General features: G+C 46.0%; 1 protein-coding gene across 1 annotated transcript in view; it reads right to left on the bottom strand.

The window, feature by feature from the left end:
• The window catches only part of PRKDC (protein kinase, DNA-activated, catalytic subunit), a 527,347-nt gene that overhangs the window by 196,406 nt on the left and 311,677 nt on the right, over positions 1-19,264 (bottom strand). Inside the window, exons 37-41 of the mRNA XM_075353287.1 lie at positions 14,208-14,393; positions 13,078-13,182; positions 6,031-6,198; positions 1,936-2,063; positions 588-795 (exon numbers count right to left, since the gene is read on the bottom strand). Of these exons, the coding sequence (XP_075209402.1) occupies positions 588-795; positions 1,936-2,063; positions 6,031-6,198; positions 13,078-13,182; positions 14,208-14,393 (795 nt within the window). The remainder of the gene's footprint in view (positions 1-587; positions 796-1,935; positions 2,064-6,030; positions 6,199-13,077; positions 13,183-14,207; positions 14,394-19,264) is intronic.

The raw sequence follows: 19,264 nt of genomic DNA, 5'->3' as shown, positions 1-19,264 counted from the left end.
CTCCACACACGGGGACGGGTGAGTGTACTGATTCACTGCACCCCGCGCTGGTAATGACGCGCGGGGGGCAGTGAATACAGCCGCACATGATCACTCCAGGCTGTAATTGCCAGGGGTTATCATGCCGGCTCTTTACTATGCGCGCGTCCCCGCTCATCCTTCCGCCCACCTGTCAGTGCCGGCTTCAGCGCTGAGAGATGGGCGGGAGGATGGGCGTGCATATGTAATGAGCGGGCCCACGTGGTCACGAGCAGGCGCTGCTGCTGCCTGCTCGTGCCCCCGATGACCCGCAGCACCCTCATTCCCAGCCGCAGCCCTATAGTCAGACCATAAGACGCACCCCCAACTTTCCCCCAACATTTGGGGGAAAAAGTGCGTCTTATGGTCCGAAAAATACGGTACATGGCAACAGATGTTTTGAAGGTCTAAAAGCTCCGGCACTCAATGTACCTTGGTCTGTCCTGCGCCATCCAAAAAGAAAATTATAATGGCAATTTAGATGCAAGTAATAATTCACTCGTGTAAAAATACTTGTAGTTCACCCCTTTTAGGTGACAGTACATTTAAAATACATATGAATTTGATACCTTGGTAAATCTGCTCTTGAGAAAATCCATGGAAAATGTAATGATTTTGCTGAAAAAATCTTTCAGTGCATCAGAACTACAGTTCCACAAAAGGATCAGTAGACAGTGATCAACTAAAGACAGCCGCGTCATATTTGAAAGGAGATCTTCACTCTTGAACATATTGTGAACAGTTTCCATCAAGACCACTTGTTTCTCGCAGGTACTCCTAAACAACAGAGAAACAAAGTAAAGCAAGAGTTTAATATTAAAAAGGTGTTTATTGCCAGAGACTAGTCCTGTCTCACATCTTTTAATTCAGCCATGAGGAGCGTGATTAACACCCATCACACAGAGGCAACGTCACAATCAGGGCTCTGCAAGTTTTAGCCACACACACAACGATCTGCCTCCTTGGTTATGCGCAATGTCTTTATTGATACACTACTCATGCCCACAGAGGCACCAATCACGCTTTACTGCGGCTGGCTAAAAAGAGGGATTGGCGTCACAAAGCTTACCTGGGCATGTGCAGTGTACTAATAAAGCCGGGTAGCGTATACCCCGGCTTCATTGTGCATACTTGGAAAGGCAAGCATGAATTTTCAGATGTAGAAATAAATGTATAGCATAGAAAAGACATTCCCATCATCTAGGTATATGCTATTATAGGTATGGTGGGGGTTTAGAAAGGACTGGGGGTCTGACAGGTTTGCCTTAAAAAGCAACAGAAGAAAAAGTCTAGAAGGAGCTAATAAATGTAAAATCTGCTATAACATTCTCTTCAGAGTTGAGTAGCTGCTACTAGTTTTGTGTGTCTGTACCTCATTTTTCACTTGCGGATTGACCCTTCAGAAGCAGATATGCTGCCCAATTGCAGAATACCCTTGGGAGGCAGCTATGGCCTCCTTTAGAAAATTAACCCTTTGGAAGCAGCTGCATCCTTTTCCTTTAGCTGGACTACATTATACACATTGATATTTTATTACATAGATGATAAATAACACAATTTTATGGAGAAAATGTAGTTTTCTGGAAGGAGGTAAGGAAAAATTTCCGTTAATTTGCTGATTTGTATCCAATTTGGAATTGTTGAATTAAGTTAACAAGGTTGAAAAATATATGATCTGCCATGGTATCCAGGGCGTTAAATCTCCTCACATCAAATCATTGCACAAAGCTCCATTTGTATTTCACATGGTGTAGAAAATGCGCACCCCGCACACAATCTCACTAAAATTTGAACATACGCTTCTAAATTAAAAAAAATCCAAAGCTTAAAGCTACTCCACTATTGTTTAGTCTAAAAAAAACCCTAATAAGTTCATGAGAAATTTACAGAAAATAAAAGTACAAACATTTTCTTTACCTTCTCATAACTTTTTTGAAGGTATTCTGGAATAAATCTTCCATAAAATGTCTGTCATCTCTGCAAAGAATTTCAGCCATAAGCTGTAGAAGTACCGGGCTTTGTGACAGCTCCAAAGCATCTAAAAACTAAGACAAATGTATACATATGGATTTTTTCACACATTGTGATACATTAATGAACTTAAGAAATCTCTAAGACTGCATAAAGCCTGCTTTACATGTTACGATTCTGCATACGATATCGTATGCGATCGTAACCGCCCCCATCGTATGTGCGGCACGTTCAATTTTGTTGAACGTGCCGCACAATTGATTAACCCTGTCACGCGTACTTACCCGTCCATACGACCTCGATGTGGGCGGCGAACGTCCACTTCCTGGAGTGGGAGGGACGTTCGGCGTCACATCGACGTCACGCGGCAGCTGGCCAATAGAAGCGGAGGGGCGGAGATGAGTGGGACGTAAACATCCCGCCCACCTCCTTCCTTCCGCATTGTGGGCCGGGAGCTGCAGGACGCTGGTAAGATCTGTTCATCGATCCCGGGGTGTCACACACAGCGATGTGTGCTACCCCGGGTACGATGAACAACCTGAGGTTCAATCCATGAGGAATGAACGACATGCGTGCGATGAACGTTTTACCGTTCATTCGCAATCGCACGGAGCTGTTACGATATATCGGCTTGTGTAACGCCACCCTTATTGTGAACAATTAACCAATCAAACCAAAATTAATATCAGGAATATCTACCTGTTGGAGGAAGGGACAACCCCTGACCTAGATCATGTGTAGTTTAAATCCAGTTTTTGATCTTGCAAAAAGTGTAGGTGAAGCACATAAGCAAAGACTGCATCATAAAATCAGTAAACTCTGCAATTTGTAGAAAACTGCACATATTTTTTTTGCAGACTGTTCTAGTCCACATGGAACAAATGCTACAATCATAGAAATTTTCGGGTTCAGAACCTCTGCTATTATAATATCCTAATCAAGCCCTGCAGAGTAACTATCAGCATGCGTTTACATAAGAAGTGGTATATGGCATCTGTCCCTTATATAAATTACTCCATTTTAGGAGATCTGATGATCCAGCTGGAAGAAATCATAGGCTTGAAGTGCACTGGTAACTGGTCAATGCTCTTGGAAAAAACAGTCCAAAAACATTAACACCGTCACTGCACTTCCAATCTAAATTGGCTGTGACTGGAAAATCAGACCTTAACAAAAAAGATATTATTTTAAAGTGGTTGACTAGCGCCATATACCTCCATATCACTACTTTAATATGCAAAATCACGCTAAAAAATTTTAACAAGTTTTAGTTTCCAAAAGGTAAGAAAATTAAGTAAACTTCTTTGGTCCTCATAAAACCTGTACACTGCTATTTCATTGAGAAAGGCTAAGACTACTCCTACTCCATTATTTTTGCATAATAGTGCTCATATAGTAGAGACATGTGCGGTTTTCTACAGCAATAGTTTGCTTCTAAATAAGGCCTCATTCAGACATCAGTATTTTCCTCGTACAAGAAAAACAGACCAATGCTTTTTTATCAGATTTTAAGCAGAGTTTGCTTCGAGCATCAGCAGTTGTTCTCGTACGTGGAAACAAAAATAAATAAGTTTCTCCATCTAATGCAAGTGCTGTTCAATTTTGTCCCAGACCCATAGACTTGCATTTCCAATTTTGATCTGACATGCAGATCAAAATTTACACGCCCCAGTGATTTTCTCTGGACTGCGAAAATCATGTACTATAACAGGTACGAGTGATATCCTTGAAAATCACAGATAGAAGTTATACGGGAACATCAGACGTTTAAATGAGTCCTTCTATAATGTGGAATGGGGTGGTAGTCATGGAGATAATTGCCTGCCGCACCCTGGCATGCTACATGAAAATGGAGGTCCTGTCTGGGTGTATGGTATTGCACTTCAGGTCATGCACACTAGACCTCTCTGAAGCCAGTACACGTGTGGCGCCCCTGACCTGGTCAGGCACCACTGAGTACTGCACCCATGCTGGGGGCAGTACAACACAGGTAATCCAGAAGGCTGACCGGGGTGTGGACATGCAGGCACATAGTAACCAGGTCTCCCACATTGACCTTTGAAGGGACCCCTGGGGAATCCAGGAGGGGGCGTGGCCTCCATCTCCACTCAAGGGGTGTGGTAGAGAGCCTGGTTGCTAAGTTGCGGAGGCAGGCACAGAGGGGAGGGAGTAGTGAGCCAGTCAGTTAGTGAAGCTCAGGGAGAGCAGTTGCACGGAGGAAACCTGGAGGCTGTCACTAGTCAGACACCGCAAGTGCAGTGGTTGCTGGCGGGGGAGAACGGTCACCTGGTAGTGCTGCCTGAAATCCACCTAAGGCCGGAGTGCAGAGAGGTGGCTGAGTACGGGGACTGCCAGGCCCGCATGGGGTTACAGGTCCCCAGAGCAGGGGCCCATTCAGTTGGCCTGTTCAACATGCACGTGGGGGTACTTCATACCCTCCACCAAAACACCAGAGTCCGCAGCCACGTAGCAACGAGAGGGCCCATAGATCACAAGAGGCAAGTAGCCGGAGTGACCTGGTCCAGGCTACAAGCAAACGGGGCGAAAAAGGGGAGAACAGGCAGAAGCAACTTCCCTAGGTGACCCCGTAGGACTACAAGTCTGGGTCACCACAAAAACACGAGAACTAGGAAGGCGAGTCAGCAGCCACCCCCTAAGTCAGCCTGAAGGAGCCTGGTTCCCCTCTTGGAACATCACAGCATTGCCCGGGTTACTCACCCCGCCACCTGAAGTGAGTAAAAACCCTGAAAGACATTCCTGCTGTGCGTGTGAGTTCTTCTGCGACCTGTGGAACCACACCCCTACACCGGGCCCTGGGGCCAGCCTCACTCTCGGGAGGCCACCACATCTAACTGCACCCACCATCAGCCCCATGTGTCCCCTAATCTGCAGTGGCGGTCGCCCTGACCGCAATACCGAGAGTGGCGTCACAAATCCCATAGAAGTCAAGTTACCTGTGACCAGAAGGATCCAGGACACGCCGTCCCCGAAGACCCTGAGACGACCTGAAGGTAACGGGGCGGCACACACGTACACCAGGCTTCATCGTGCGCATGACCGGAAATGTAGTAACTTCTAATCATGCGCAAAGACCCTAAGCCCGGCGTCTGAGAGGAGGTGACAATGGACACAGGTATGCACCACCGATGACGCTGGGCAATGAATAGCATGTTAGTACACCCCTGTGAGCGTGCTAACATGCTAAGAGGGCGGAATGAGAGCTGGAACTAATGCTCTTGCGACTAGTCCCTGCACTCATTTGCATATCATAAAGATTCTTTAGAAATACTTTTTCTAAAGATCCCTTTATCTATGTTATTAGATACAGGGACGATTAGGTAGGGATTAGCAATATGCACCCAGACCTGCTCGTGGTTCTGGGTGCGTATTGCACCTGACAGGTTCCCTTTAAGCCCGTTGTTTCCCATCGAGGATTTGAACCTTGTTTACATCAGCGTTGGCAAGAGAGATGTATTTTTCAATACAGCCAAATGATCTCAGCCAGCTCTAAGATGCTCAGTTGGAAGGAGGAAAACATTTTTAGAAAAATCCTCTTATTGTGGAGTTGTTTGGAATAACTAAAAAAAAAGGCAATTCTCCATGTTATAACAATGACCATAGCCAAGGGTCCCTGCTCAGAAACCATCTATCTCTTTCTGTTGTGACGTAAATAAGTGAATTTTGTGAATGGCTGCTCATTTTTTCGCAAATGAAATAAAAGGTCACTTTCAACTTCCCAAAACAGCCAAAGTCAATTTCTGAGCTGGCTGGATTTATGAAATTAACTTCTTTCTGATGGAGCAATAAGTAATAAAGAAATTTTGGGCGTATTTAGTAAAATATACAGAACATCACTGAAAATAAAAAAAACACATGAGGAAAGCCGGTTGGATTGGGCTACACTGACTTTATTACAATATATGTGTAATGATGTCTTTCTGAATAAAAACACTGATTTCATTGTAGAGTAACAGGGAAGGGATTATTTAAAGATGAATGATGTTGTACGTATAAATGAAACCTGGATCAGACATTACCCACCTTCTTTACACAGTCCACATAATTGTTGAACTTTAAGGTGCCTTTAGGAAATTCATTCGACTTCATTGGAAAGTTAAAGGCAACAAACTGATCAAGGGCATTCTTCAGTTCGCTCAATCTTTCTTCTTTTAGATTGGTAAAGAAGGGAAGTATGATAATAGCTTGACTCTAAGAAATAAACAAGATGACATCATAAACTCTCTAAAAGTATAAGAGCAAAAGATTATAAAATTAGATTAGAACACAAAAGTTCTAAAATTACATTAGGTTCCTAGCTAAAGCTAGACAAAGACATTAGATAAAGTCAGCTGAGGTTATAAAATTTAGCATACTGAGCCGATAATCAGGATTATACGCGGGTCTCCAGCATGTATCAGAAGATGGATTGGGCATGTCGGCTTTCTACAGGTCTGATCCTTCTTTACTGTGCTACTGAAGTTGCTGAATATAGTAGTGCTCCCTGAAATTCAATAACGAGTAATCTCAAGTATGCATGTTCATAGGAAAGTCATTAGATATAAAGTAGATAGTAAAAGCCTACACACTCTTGTAAAAATGTTGGAATTTGGCCAGAAATATGTAAAACGCATACATGCATCCACATGACTACTCGCTCTCGCTACCATCACCACCGAATCCTGACCGTGTGCAAATTCTAAGGATTAGAACTCTGCAGTCACATAGACTAAGGGGTACTTTGCACATTGCAACATCGCAAGCCGATGCTGCGATGACGAGCGCGATAGTCCCCGCCCCCGTCACAGCTGCGATATCATTGTGATAGCTGCCGTAGCGAATATTATCGCTACGGCTGCTTCACATGCACTCTCACCTGCCGTGCGACGTCACTCTGGCCGGCAAACCGCCTCCTTATTAAGGGGGCGGGCCATGCGGCGTCACTGCGACGTCACACGGCAGGCGGCCAATAGGAGCGGAGGGGCGGAGATGAGCGGGATGTAAACATCCCGCCCACCTCCTTCCTTCCGCATAGCCGACGGGAGCCGCAGTGACACAGGTAGATGTTCCTCGCTCCTGCGACTTCACACACAGCGATGTGTGCTGCCGCAGGAGCGAGGAACAACATCGGACCGTCGCGTCAGCGTAATTATGGAATTCGCCGACGCTACACCGATGATACAATTACGACGCTTTTGCGCTAGTTAATTGTATCATCTAGGATTTACACACTACGATATCGAGAGCAATGCAGGAAGTGCGTCACTTTCGACATGACCCCACCGACATCGCACCTGCGATGTCGTAGTGTGCAAAGTACCCCTAACTGCAGGCTTTTAGCAAAAGACTGGAACACCTATAACTGATTGGCTAGTTCTGAACCCAACGATATGCCCAATTATAAGGGAGTATTCACACTTATAAAAGCACATAATTTTAATTTTGTTAATCTTTCCTCACAAAAAGTTGTCAGATTGTTTCTTTAGGGGTTTGTAAAGATTATTAGTGATATTAAAGGTGGAAAAAGTTGTGAAATTCTTCTTCTTGGTATGAGTTTTTTTACATGTCAAAAAATTGTCATGTTAAAAAAAACAGGTGCATAGAATTTTTATCCACTGTAGACATTCACCAGTTATCCATTGTGCATAGGTAGCTTGGAGTTTTTGAAGAGTATTAAAAGAGAACCGTTTAACAGTGCTGTGCCCATTAACATCAAAGGAGTTCTTAGTATGACTCTTTTCCATCAAATTGTCATGCCTTCTGGCACGGATTACAGGGCAACATGCCACACTACCCTATTGCATATTTAAAAACAAAACAAACAAAATGACGTTCAGATTGTATTATAGCTTATTCACTTGACCTAAAGGGTGCTTTACACTCTGCGACATCGCTAACGATATATCGTCGGGGTTACGCCATTAGTGCCGCACATCCGGCGTCGTTCGCGACATCACAGCGTGTGACACCTAGGAGCAACGATCAACGATCGCAAAAAACGGCAAAAATCGTTGCTCGTTGACACGTCGCTCCTTTTCATAATATCTTTGGTGGTGCATGCCGCTGGTTGTTAGTCGTTCCTGCGGCATCACACATTGCTATGTGTGACACCGCAGGAACAACGAACATCTCCTTACCTGCGTCCACCGGCAATGAGGAAGGAAGGAGGTGGGCGGGATATTCCGCCCGCTCATCTCCGCCCCTCCGTTTCTATTGGACGGCTGCCGTGTGACGTCGCTGCGACGCCGCACGAACCGCCCCCTTAGAAAGGAGGCAGTTCGCCAGCCAGAGCAACGTCGTAGGGAAGGTAAGTCCGTGTGACGGGTGTAAGCGATGTGAGCCACGGGCAGCGTTTTGCCCGTGACGCACAACCGACAGGGGCGGGTACGCTCGCTAGCGATACAGATATCGCAGCGTGTAAAGTGCCCTTTACCGCAGCTGTAATGTATGGTCTGTATTATAATCCCCAGCCTGATCATGGGTCTCCTGACCAGAAGTAAATCATCATGTATGTCTATGAGGTAGCAGTTTAGGACAGGAGACCAGCAATCAGCTAAAAGATTGCAGAGTAACACACTTACAGTTGATATTTATAAAGTCCTATAAATAAGCCCTTATTATCAAACGTCAATGCCATACAAATAATGGAAACATAACAACAAAAATCTGAGCATGCACACAGTCATCAGCCATCCCTCCCAACACTGCAATAAACAATGGCACGGTCACACACCTCCGGCAGCATCTTATCTCCATGTGGGAACAAAAAGTTGGGCAAATCCAATACTTGAGATACTTTTATTCCCGCAAAATATTTGCAATTGAGTTCATACAAATCAGACTATTCCACATCGAACATATACCTGAACTATGCGTCAGCACACTGCGATTAATGAATACATGAATGTCACTATTGCTGTAAACAATAAAAACGTAAGGCACTTCGTTAGCAATTTTTTTTTAATCAAAATCCATCCAACCACGTCAAGGTGTACCTAAATATGGATGGTCCCCATCACTAATATCCTGCCTCTACATGTGCCAAGACAGGCCTCTTCTAAATCGCAGAAAAAAATTGCAGTGCATGTATTTATTTGTGGGCAATGCCTTGACTTTTTTCACTTCCCCATTCAGATAAGGCATTGCAGTTTGGCATGCGGAGAGGTAGGACATTAGTGATGGGGACCATCCAAATTTTTAAGGACACCTTAATGTGGTTGGATGGCTTTTGCGCTCTTTGATCAAAAAAAGGTTAACCAAGTATCTTACATCTATATATATAATTGCCTTATTCTGTCTGTCTGTCTGTCATGCTCCAAAATTGTGTCACGGTGACATTGTGTCACCGTGACATGTCCTTACGGTGACACAAAGCTGATTGGCCGCTGGGTTCGCCATGGCCCCGCCCCCCCACACGGATTGGCCTCTCGCCCCGGCTGCGCCCCCACACGGATTGGCCAGCCGCTCGCCCAGGCTCTGCCCCCCCCACAGATTGGCCTCTCGCCCACGCCACGCCCCGCCCCCCTCACGCAATAGACGTTAGCTCTCGCCCCCCCCCCCCGCATTGCCCGAACTGACACGGTCACGGAGCCACGAATCCCAGGTGAGTACTGTACTCCCCCCCCTTTCCCCCCTCACCAACGGGAGCCCACATCAGCGTACGCCGCCGCCGTATGCTGGTGTTGGCTCCCGTGCGAGCAGGGGACGTGTTGCGCTGGTAACCATGCTTGCATAGTTACCAGTAAATCAAGGTCCTGCAGCGGCGTGACTTCCACACGCACAAACATGACAGCACACACACACGCATACACACACACATCAGATCTCACTCACTCTCACAAACACCTCACACACACCTCACACACACCTCACACACACCTCACACACACCTCACACACACATCGCATCCACATACTCACAGCATCCGGCGATATCGCTTGCTTCTCGGCCTCGATACTGTGCTGTTGTGATCTTCCAGGACCTGACGGAGGATCACATGGCCAGAGGCATGTGGTATGTCCGGATGTTGTGAGTATCAGCGCGTATGTGCGATATCGTCAGTGTCTGTGTGTGTGAGTGGATGCAATCGGGTGTGTGTGAGTGGATGCGATCGGGTGTGTGTGAGTGGATGCGATCGGGTGTGTGTGAGTGGATGCGATCGGGTGTGTGAGTGTCGGCAGAGGAGCACGGCGTGCTGGAGGAGGCTGGGAGCAGAGAGGCTGATCATGGGGAAGGCTGGGAGGAGAGAGGCTGATGCTGGGGGAGGCTGGGAGGGGGAGGCTGATGCTGGGGGAGGCTGGGACGAGGGAGGCTGATGCTGGTGGAGGCTGATGCTTGGGGAGGCTGATGCTGGGGGAGGCTGGAAGGAGAGAGGCTAATGCTGGTGGAGGCTGATGCTTGGGGAGGCTGATGCTGGGGGAGACAGGGAGGGGAAGGCTGATGCTGAGGGAGGCTGGGAGGAAGGAGGCTGGGAGGAGAGAGGCTGATCCTGGGGAAGGCTGGGAACGGGAGGCTGATGCTGATGGAGGCTGGAAGGAGAGAGGCTGATGCTGGGGGAGGCTGGAAGGAAAGAGGCTGATGCTGGTGGAGGCTGATGTTTGGGGAGGCTGATGCTGGGGGAGACTGGGAGCGGAAGGCTGATGCTGAGGGAGGCTGGGAGGAAGGAGGCTGGGAGGAAGGAGGCTGGGAGGAAGGAGGCTGGGAGGAAGGAGGCTGGGAGGAAGGAGGCTGGGAGGAAGGAGGCTGGGAGGAGAGAGGCTGAACCTGGGGAAGGCTGGGAAGGGGAGGCTGATGCTGGGGGAGGCTGGAAGGAGAGAGGCTGATGCTGGTGGAGGCTGATGCTTGGGGAGGCTGATGCTGGGGGAGACTGGGAGCGGAAGGCTGATGCTGAGGGAGGCTGGGAGGGGGAGGCTGGGAGGAAGGAGGCTGGGAGGAGAGAGGCTGATCCTCGGGAAGGCTGTGAAGGGGAGGCTGATGCTGAGGGAAGCTGGAAGGAGAGAGGCTGATGCTGGGGGAGGCTGGAAGGAGAGAGGCTGAGGCTGGGAGGAGAGAGGCTGATGCTGGGGAAGGCTGATGCTGAGGGAGGCTGGGAGGGGAAAGCTGATGCTGGGGAAGGCTGGGAGGACGGAGGCTGGGAGGAGAGAGGCTGATCCTGGGGAAGGCTGGGAGAGGGAGGCTGATGCTGGAGGAGGCTGGAAGGAAAGAGGCTGATGCTGGCGGAGGCTGATGCTGGGGGAGGCTGGAAGGAGAGAGTCTGATGCTGGTGGAGGCTGATGCTTGGGGAGGCTGGGAGAGGGAGGCTGATGCTGAGGGAGGCTGGGAGGAGGGAGGCTGGGAGAGGTAGGCTGAGAGAAGAGAAGCTGATGCTGGGGGAGGCTGGGAGAGGGAGGCTGATGCTGGGGGAGGGTGGGAGGAGGGAGGCTGGGAGGAGAGAGGCTGATGCTGGGGAAGGCTGGGAGGAGAGAGGCTGATGCTGGGGACAGAGAGGAGAGGCTGATGCTGGGAGGAGAGAGGCTGATGCTAGGATGAGAGAGGCTGATGCTAGGATGAGAGAGGCTGATGCTAGGATGAGAGAGGCTGATGCTGGGAGGAGAGAGGCTGATGCTGGGAGGAGAGAGGCTGATGCTGGGAGGAGAGAGGCTGATGCTGGGGGCAGAGAAGCTGATGCTGGGGGCAGAGAGGCTGATGCTGGTGCAGCATGGGGGATGGAGCATGATGGGGGGGTGCGCAGCATCGGGGATGGAGCATGATGGGGGGGTGCGCAGCATCGGGGATGGAGCACGATGGGGAGTTCACAGCATGGGGGATGGAGCACGTTTGGGAGTGCGCAGCATGGCGGGTGGAGCACGTTTGGGAGTGCGCAGCATGGGAGATGGAGCACGATAGGGGGTGCGCAGCATAGGGGATGGAGCACGATGGGGAGTGCGCTGCATGGGGGATGGAGCACGTTTGGGAGTGCGCACCTCCCCCCAAAACACACACACACACACACACACGCGCGCGCGCACTGCACAACACACCACACATCACACACACACACACTGAGAACCACAAACAACTGCCCTACACAGACACCCACACACACAGACAACGCTGCGCACACACAGCACCCAACACACAAACACCGCAGCACACATAAATATACGCACATACCGCACAACACACACATTGCACAAAACATACCTCCCCCCAAAACACACCACACACACACAAACCGCGCAACACACACACAACGCTACAGACACACAGCGCTCCACAAACAACGCAACACACGCAACACACATAAAACACCGCTCTCACCCCCCGTCACACCCAGACAACACCCAGAACATGTACAGCCCCTACACAAACACTTGGTAACTACACACAACAACATCTATATATATATATATATATATATATATAACAAAAATCATACATGAACTACACAATACGTAAATTCTAGAATACCCGATGCGTAGAATCGGGCCACCTTCTAGTTTTTAATAATAATATACAGCAGTAGTGGATTTCATGTATTCATTAATCACGGTGTGCCACCACATTGTGTATATATGGCTGTATATTGGCCACATAGCGGATATGGGCACTTGTACATTAATTTAATAATAAAAGTTGTGCGGGCCCTATTTCTTTGTAGTATTCTTCATCCAAGTCCATGTGTTTGGGTGGCTTTTTTCTAGTGTGTATGTCCACCTTAGTCAGGTTTTAGTGGAAGGTAAAAAAATTTCGGTGCACATCATCAAAGTCTCATTTGATTTTGACATTTGCTATTTATCAATTGCAAAATTTTTGGTTGGTGGTGAGGACAGGGTATGAACGACCCATGAGAAACCTTACACCAAGATAAGAGTGGATGTATTATATGAGATTCCCCTATTTCTCATCACTTGAGCCCATGGTTATTTTCCTTTGCTCTTCTTGCATAATATGTAGTAAAGTCGCCATGTTTGACATTGCATCCTTGTTTCTCATTATCCTTTGAATCTTCCATAAGTGTCATGATTTGTTAAACTAGAAACACCACTACGTTGGGAAAGAATACAAGCCTGAACAGGGCCTGAGACAGTGCGTACTTTTAGTCTGACTTACTTTTAAATTCAGTCCAAGCTTCTGATCGAGGAGAATGCTTAAGTAGGTCTTAAAAATGTCATTAAATGCCGGGTGGTTTGTATCAAAAGACACAGAAGACTCAATCTGATAAAATAGGAATAAAATAGAGAGAAGAATAACATGGATATGCAATAGCGTTGTCCACCTGCTGAGCCATGTGCCATTGTGAGATTTACATTAGATGTAATATAGTACAGACAAGGAGAGAATTACATCACAATACATGAAAACTAAATAGTGATTTAGCATAAAGTTATAATCTAACTGTAAGACAATGACGCAATAAAAAGGCAAAAGCACAATGGATGCATCTACTAATCACATAAAAACATATATATATCTGACCCACCCGGTACATATGAAGAGCTAGGCTTTTACAAAAAGCAAATTAATAGGTTTCAAGCAAAAGTTACTATTAGCAAGTCCTAAATACATATTCAGAGAAAAAAAGGCCCAAATAGGTCATACAGCTAATAAAAATATGAATAAAAAAAAATAAAATTAGTTTTAAGATAAGATATATAGTAAGATATAGTCAAAGGGTTAACACATAAGTGTGATGAGATGTCAGATAACAAGGCACCGCAGTACGGACAGGAGTTCGACATGGGACATCACTATTTTACCTAATAGCCTGACGGCCAAAACAAACATGACGAGGTGAAACATGTAAGGAAAAGAATTGAGCAATCTTACCCATAGTGTGATGTGTTCTACCAACTGGCCAACACATACGCACCCTTACTGATGTGGCCATCCGGGTACGAGGCTTTATAGTGAGGTCCCCAGTCTAAATAATGTCTATACTACTGTCTGCCTTATGATCTGGTACATCATTGTTACGTGTCAGCCTTTTGTCTATTTTTAATTATGTCCAATAAAATAATATCATATTTTTATTAGATTTATGACTCCTTTTGGGGCTTTTATTTACCCTATAAGTATATAAACTAAAAAAAAAAATAAAGCAATACAGACACTGGAGTCCAGCTCTGTATCTAACTGCAAAGAAAGACTCAGGCACATACATGGGAAAACAAACGGTTATGCGTCTATAGCCCAAACCATAGTATAATTCCCGAATGCATGTCATGTCCAGTCTTTAATACCTGTAGTACTTTGGCAAGCAATGTCAGCACTGCCATTTTGCTCTCCGGAGCAGAGTCCGGTGCCCACCAGCTCTCCAGTTTGATCCAATTTTTAAGCACTGCGTTAACCATCTGTGCGCCTTGCTGCTTATGAAGGGTTCGCTGTCGGAAGCTTTGGTCTAGCATACCATTCAACACTGAGCTCACCTTCATGAAAAAGAAAAAAATTACAATCAAAGATTTGATTACGATTTGTTACTTTCTTCTAATGTATTAAAATTGCATTAAAAGGAGACGTAATACCAGAAAAAGTCACACTTTATGGCAGCTTTATAGTATCCAAAAGTTGCCAACATTTTCACAGTGCATAGCTGCACAAAACCTTTGTGACCTTCGGCGTTTTTAAGTTTGTCCTATAATTTGGCTAAGACGTGCGTGACTTAGCTGGATTGTCAATGCCAAGCACAGCTTTATCAACTCACTATAAGTTACACTAGAATGGGGAATAAAATGCATTCAGAATGCACTACAGCTCCCAGCAAGAGAAGGAAATAAAATAAAAAAATCTCATAACTTGCACAATGACCATTAGGCCTAAGGTTGGAACCCCACTTCTTGTGAGCCCATGAATATTAGCAGTAAGAGACTGACTTTATTACACTCATCAAAGTAAAGGTCTCTTTGAAGGCAGGAGGAGGAGGTGAGCTGCGAAATCACCTATTGTGAATGGTAGACCCTTTGGTATAAGCTGAATATAATGTATAATCCTGTCTGTAATAACAAAACTGCTGAAGGGTCTGCTGACTATTTTTGAGACCAGAGTAAAAATTGCAAGATTTCAGGTTTTTTTTTTTGTTTGTTAAAAATGTTTTAAAAATATATTTAATTATAAAAACCTTATTTGAACAATAGATCATTTTCTGATGACACATCCCTTTAAGTGTTAAGTGTTATCATGGTCATTAATCCCTTCAGGTCATGTACTGTACATCGCATTAAGTCCCAGGTGTATGAAAAGGGCTCAGAAGTGGAGCCTGCTCCCGACATGGTGGATGCCGCATGTTATGTAGCTGTATTTTGGCATTATATAAGAAAAATTGCAGCATGCTGCAGTTTGAGACCAAAATCAGTACAGTGCGAGAAAAAAAAAATGGATGCCATGTGGACCATCAGTATGGCATCCGACTTTAATGAATATATTACAATTCTTTAAGATGGGAAACTGTAAATGGTCCTTTAAAAGATAAATATCTGCGGAGATAAAAAAGCAAGATTGCCTACATACAGCACACGGACAACAAATGAGAAAAAGAAAAAATCATCCCACTTTTCTGGATGAGAATAGGGCTGATTTTTTATATATGTGTGTGACCCCAGTCTTAAGCTATGTGCCCACGGGACTTTGTATCTGTGGATATATCCACAGATACGTCCACAGGTTTCCCGCAGCTGCTCCCCGGAAACCGCAGCTATTCATAGCTGCAGGATTCCAGCGAAACAGCTGCGGTAAAGCTGAGGACATTCATGCGGCTTACCTGCGGATGTCCCGGCCTCTATCTCCAATAGTGGAGGGCCGGGAATTCCCCAGGTATTTCCGCATAAATAATTGACATGCAATTACGTGCGGCTGCGGGACATCCGCAGCATGCTCCGCAGCCGCACATAGCGCAGCATGGACACAGGACTCCCATGTCCCATATGATAACATGGGGAGTGTCTGCACTTGCTAAAACCTGCGGATTTATATAGAAAATCCAGATAAATCCGCAGGTTTTCCGCGGCAAAATCCGCGGGTACAGAGTCCCATGGGCACATAGCCTAAAGGCCGCTTTACACGCAGCGATCTCCCTAGGATGCGTACCCGCCGCCATCGGTTGTGCATCACGGGCAAACCGCTGCCTGTGGCGCACAACATCACTCGGACCCGTCACACATACTTACCTGCCTAGCAACGTTGCTGTGACCGGCAAACTGCCTCCTTTCTGAGGGGGCGGTTCGTTCGGAGTCACAGTGACGTCACTAAGCGGCCGCCCAATAGAAGCGGAGGGGGTGGAGATGAGCGGGACGAACTAACCGCCCACCTCCTTCCTTCCTCATTGCGGGCGCCGCAGGTACGACGTGGTTCCTCGTTACTGCGGTGTCACAAATAGCGATGTGTGCTGCCGCAGGAGCGACAAACAAACTGCGTCCTGCAATAGCAACGATATTTGGGAACTGGACAGCGTGTCAACAATCAATGATAAGGAGAGTATTTTTGATCGTTAGCGGTCGCTTGTACGTGTCACACGCAACAACGCCGCTAACAAGAACGGATGTGCATCACGAATTCCGTGACCCCAACGACATCGCATTAGCATGTCGTTGCATGTAAAGCGGCCTTTAGAGTGATGTTTTTGGACACTCAGCAGCCTCCATGGCATCTTTGTAAACCTATGACTAGTTTCAAGGAAGATCATTATTTTGACTACAATCCATACACAATGTTACTCGTTCGTATTCCAGTACATAGAACAAGCAAATAAAAGATTACACGTTCCCTAACTGGATTATAAAATATATATATAAAACAAAATGTAAATGACACCTCTTAAAGAAAGAAAAAAAAAAAAAAAAAAGAAGATTTAAATTATTCCTCGTTTAACCCTTAAAAAAATACAAAAAAACCCCCATTTAACTGAGTTTGTAATAGTGCGATTAAAATATAAAATAATTTAACCCCTATGGTAAATTACTTAAAAAAATAAATAAATAAATAAAAATTTAGGATTTGAAGTGCCAGAAATGCAGTTTTTCAGCTATAGCACCTCTGCCAAGAAAATACAATAACAGAAGTGGGTGGAAGAAAAGAGTTAATCCGCGCTGCCAGAAGATCACTGAAAAGCGATGGAGATTAAAACTATCTGATTTTATTGTTCCACAAGTTTCACAGTCATGTGACCCCTTCTTCAGGAAAAAAATCAATAATGTACATTACAGAATCCTTATTCTTGACCCCTTAAATAGAACGCTGACATTTAAAAAAAGGCACGAGGGTAACGCATCGTCATATGACAGGTCATGTCAAATACTTATCTTCATTATAAAAAAGGGGGGGGGGGAACAAAAAACAAGAAAATACAATAAAAAGTGACCGAACATCGAATGTGCCCCAAAAATGTGACCAATAAAAACGACAGCTTGCCAAGTGACAAACACAGTCTAAGGCTGCTTTCACACTATGTTTTTTTGCTGCAAAAGCGGATCCTGCTTTTAGAGCAAAAAACGCATGTGTTACTTTGCAGGATCCTGTCACTGGATGTTTAGGGGCGGGCATTGGAGTCATGTGATCGGGAGTGATGGGAACTAAACGTGCCAGACTGGGAGCCGGCTTCTTACAACTGCGGAGGTTCGTAACCAAGGTAAACATCGGGTAACTTGCTTGGATACCCGATATTTACTTTGGTTACGGGCGTCTGCAGCTGCTAGGAGCCGGGCTCCCTGCACACGTTACCAACGTAAACATCGGGTAACTAAGATAAGTGGTTACCTGATATTTACCTTGGTTACGAGTGTCCGCAGCTCTCAGGTGGAGGAGAGGGAGGGGGAGAGACAGAGAGGTAGGAGAGAGATAGACTGATCACGGGGCTGGTTTCTGGGCATGCTCAGTAGAGCAAGCAGGATCCTGCCTATCAGTATGCCAGCGTTCACCTGCGTTTGCATGCTGTTTAGTCAGGATCCAGCAATTTGCAGTATTTGGACGCAGCTCAAAAACTCTACATGTAGCGTTTTTGAAAGATGTTAAAAAACTGCAAGTCGCTGGATCCTCACTATAACGCACGCAAACGCAGGTGAACGCATGTTAACGCGAGTCCATTGCAAATGCATTGAAATGAAAACGCATTTGCACTGGATCCGTTTTTGCATTCAGGACGCATGTTAAAAAGACGTAGTGTGAAAGCAGCCTTACGCAGACAAAAACTTATGGGTCTCAAAAAATGTCAACACAATTTATTTAATACAAATATCTATTTTTTTTTTCCACCAGTTAAAAAAATAAATGACAACGTTGTAACTGGCATAATATTACTTATATGGTAGATCTTGTAGTCAGGTAACGTTTACTGTACAATAAACATTGAAATAACAAAACCCAAAAAAATATAAAAATCGGAAATCACAAGGTTTGTCTGGTCGCACAAACATCCCCGCCTGGCCTATAAATTGAACAAAAACAGGAACAGGGAGGGAGGGGGGAGGGGGCGGGTCTTCCGGACCTTCAACATTACAAGTATGCATCCCTGGGAACCTGCCTTTTGGACCACTATCACAATAGGGGAACCAAGAGGTGTGTGACTGTAGACATGTCAAAAACAGACCTCAACCCTCTGGTACAGATCTGGCCCTTGACCCTCTCTGGTCATAAATATGCGGACCTGCCATTACTTACCAGGCAACTCACCTTGGAATACAGACCAACTTTCTCCATAAAACAAAAGACCAGGATCCGGTTATTCATGACTATATAGCTGGCTCGTTCATTAGGCCTCTACACTCTCTTTCCCAAGGGAAGCACCCCACCTGCCGCCTGGTTTCAATATGAACACATAAAAAGTTTCATAAAATCTTGTTTCCCCCCCAGGCAAACATCTTCAGGTCACTAACCATGTTTGAGAACCTTATGTCTGCAGAAAAAAGTCCCGCTACACAGTCTCACTACTATATAGCTTGATCCAGGACCCCTCACCGCCTGGCCTGCCTTGCCCTCCTTTCCTTTCGGCATGAGAGGGGGACCTGGGCAGGACCTTTACAGATATGGAATGAGACAGAATTTTCCTTCTGTGACACTGCACTTCAATTGATAAACTTTCCTCTGAAGAACTCTGCCCTACAGTGGTGCTCCTTTCACTTGGGGGGGGCTCTATTTCAGGATTTAAAAAAAGGTATGGCATGGCACATTCTAACAGTGGAGAGAAGCCTAATTCCTAGGTACTGGTAATGGAGGGAGCAGAGCAGAACGCGTATCAAAACTCAACATAAAATATAGAATAGAGGAGCTGATTGGTCAACAAATTGGTACACGGGAGAGGGTTGTTGAGACC

Source organism: Anomaloglossus baeobatrachus, chromosome 6, assembly GCF_048569485.1.
Source record: "Anomaloglossus baeobatrachus isolate aAnoBae1 chromosome 6, aAnoBae1.hap1, whole genome shotgun sequence".
NCBI classification, from domain to species: Eukaryota; Metazoa; Chordata; class Amphibia; order Anura; family Aromobatidae; genus Anomaloglossus; species Anomaloglossus baeobatrachus.
Note: the sequence above shows the minus strand (reverse complement) of the source record. Positions and strands in the feature narration are given on the sequence as shown.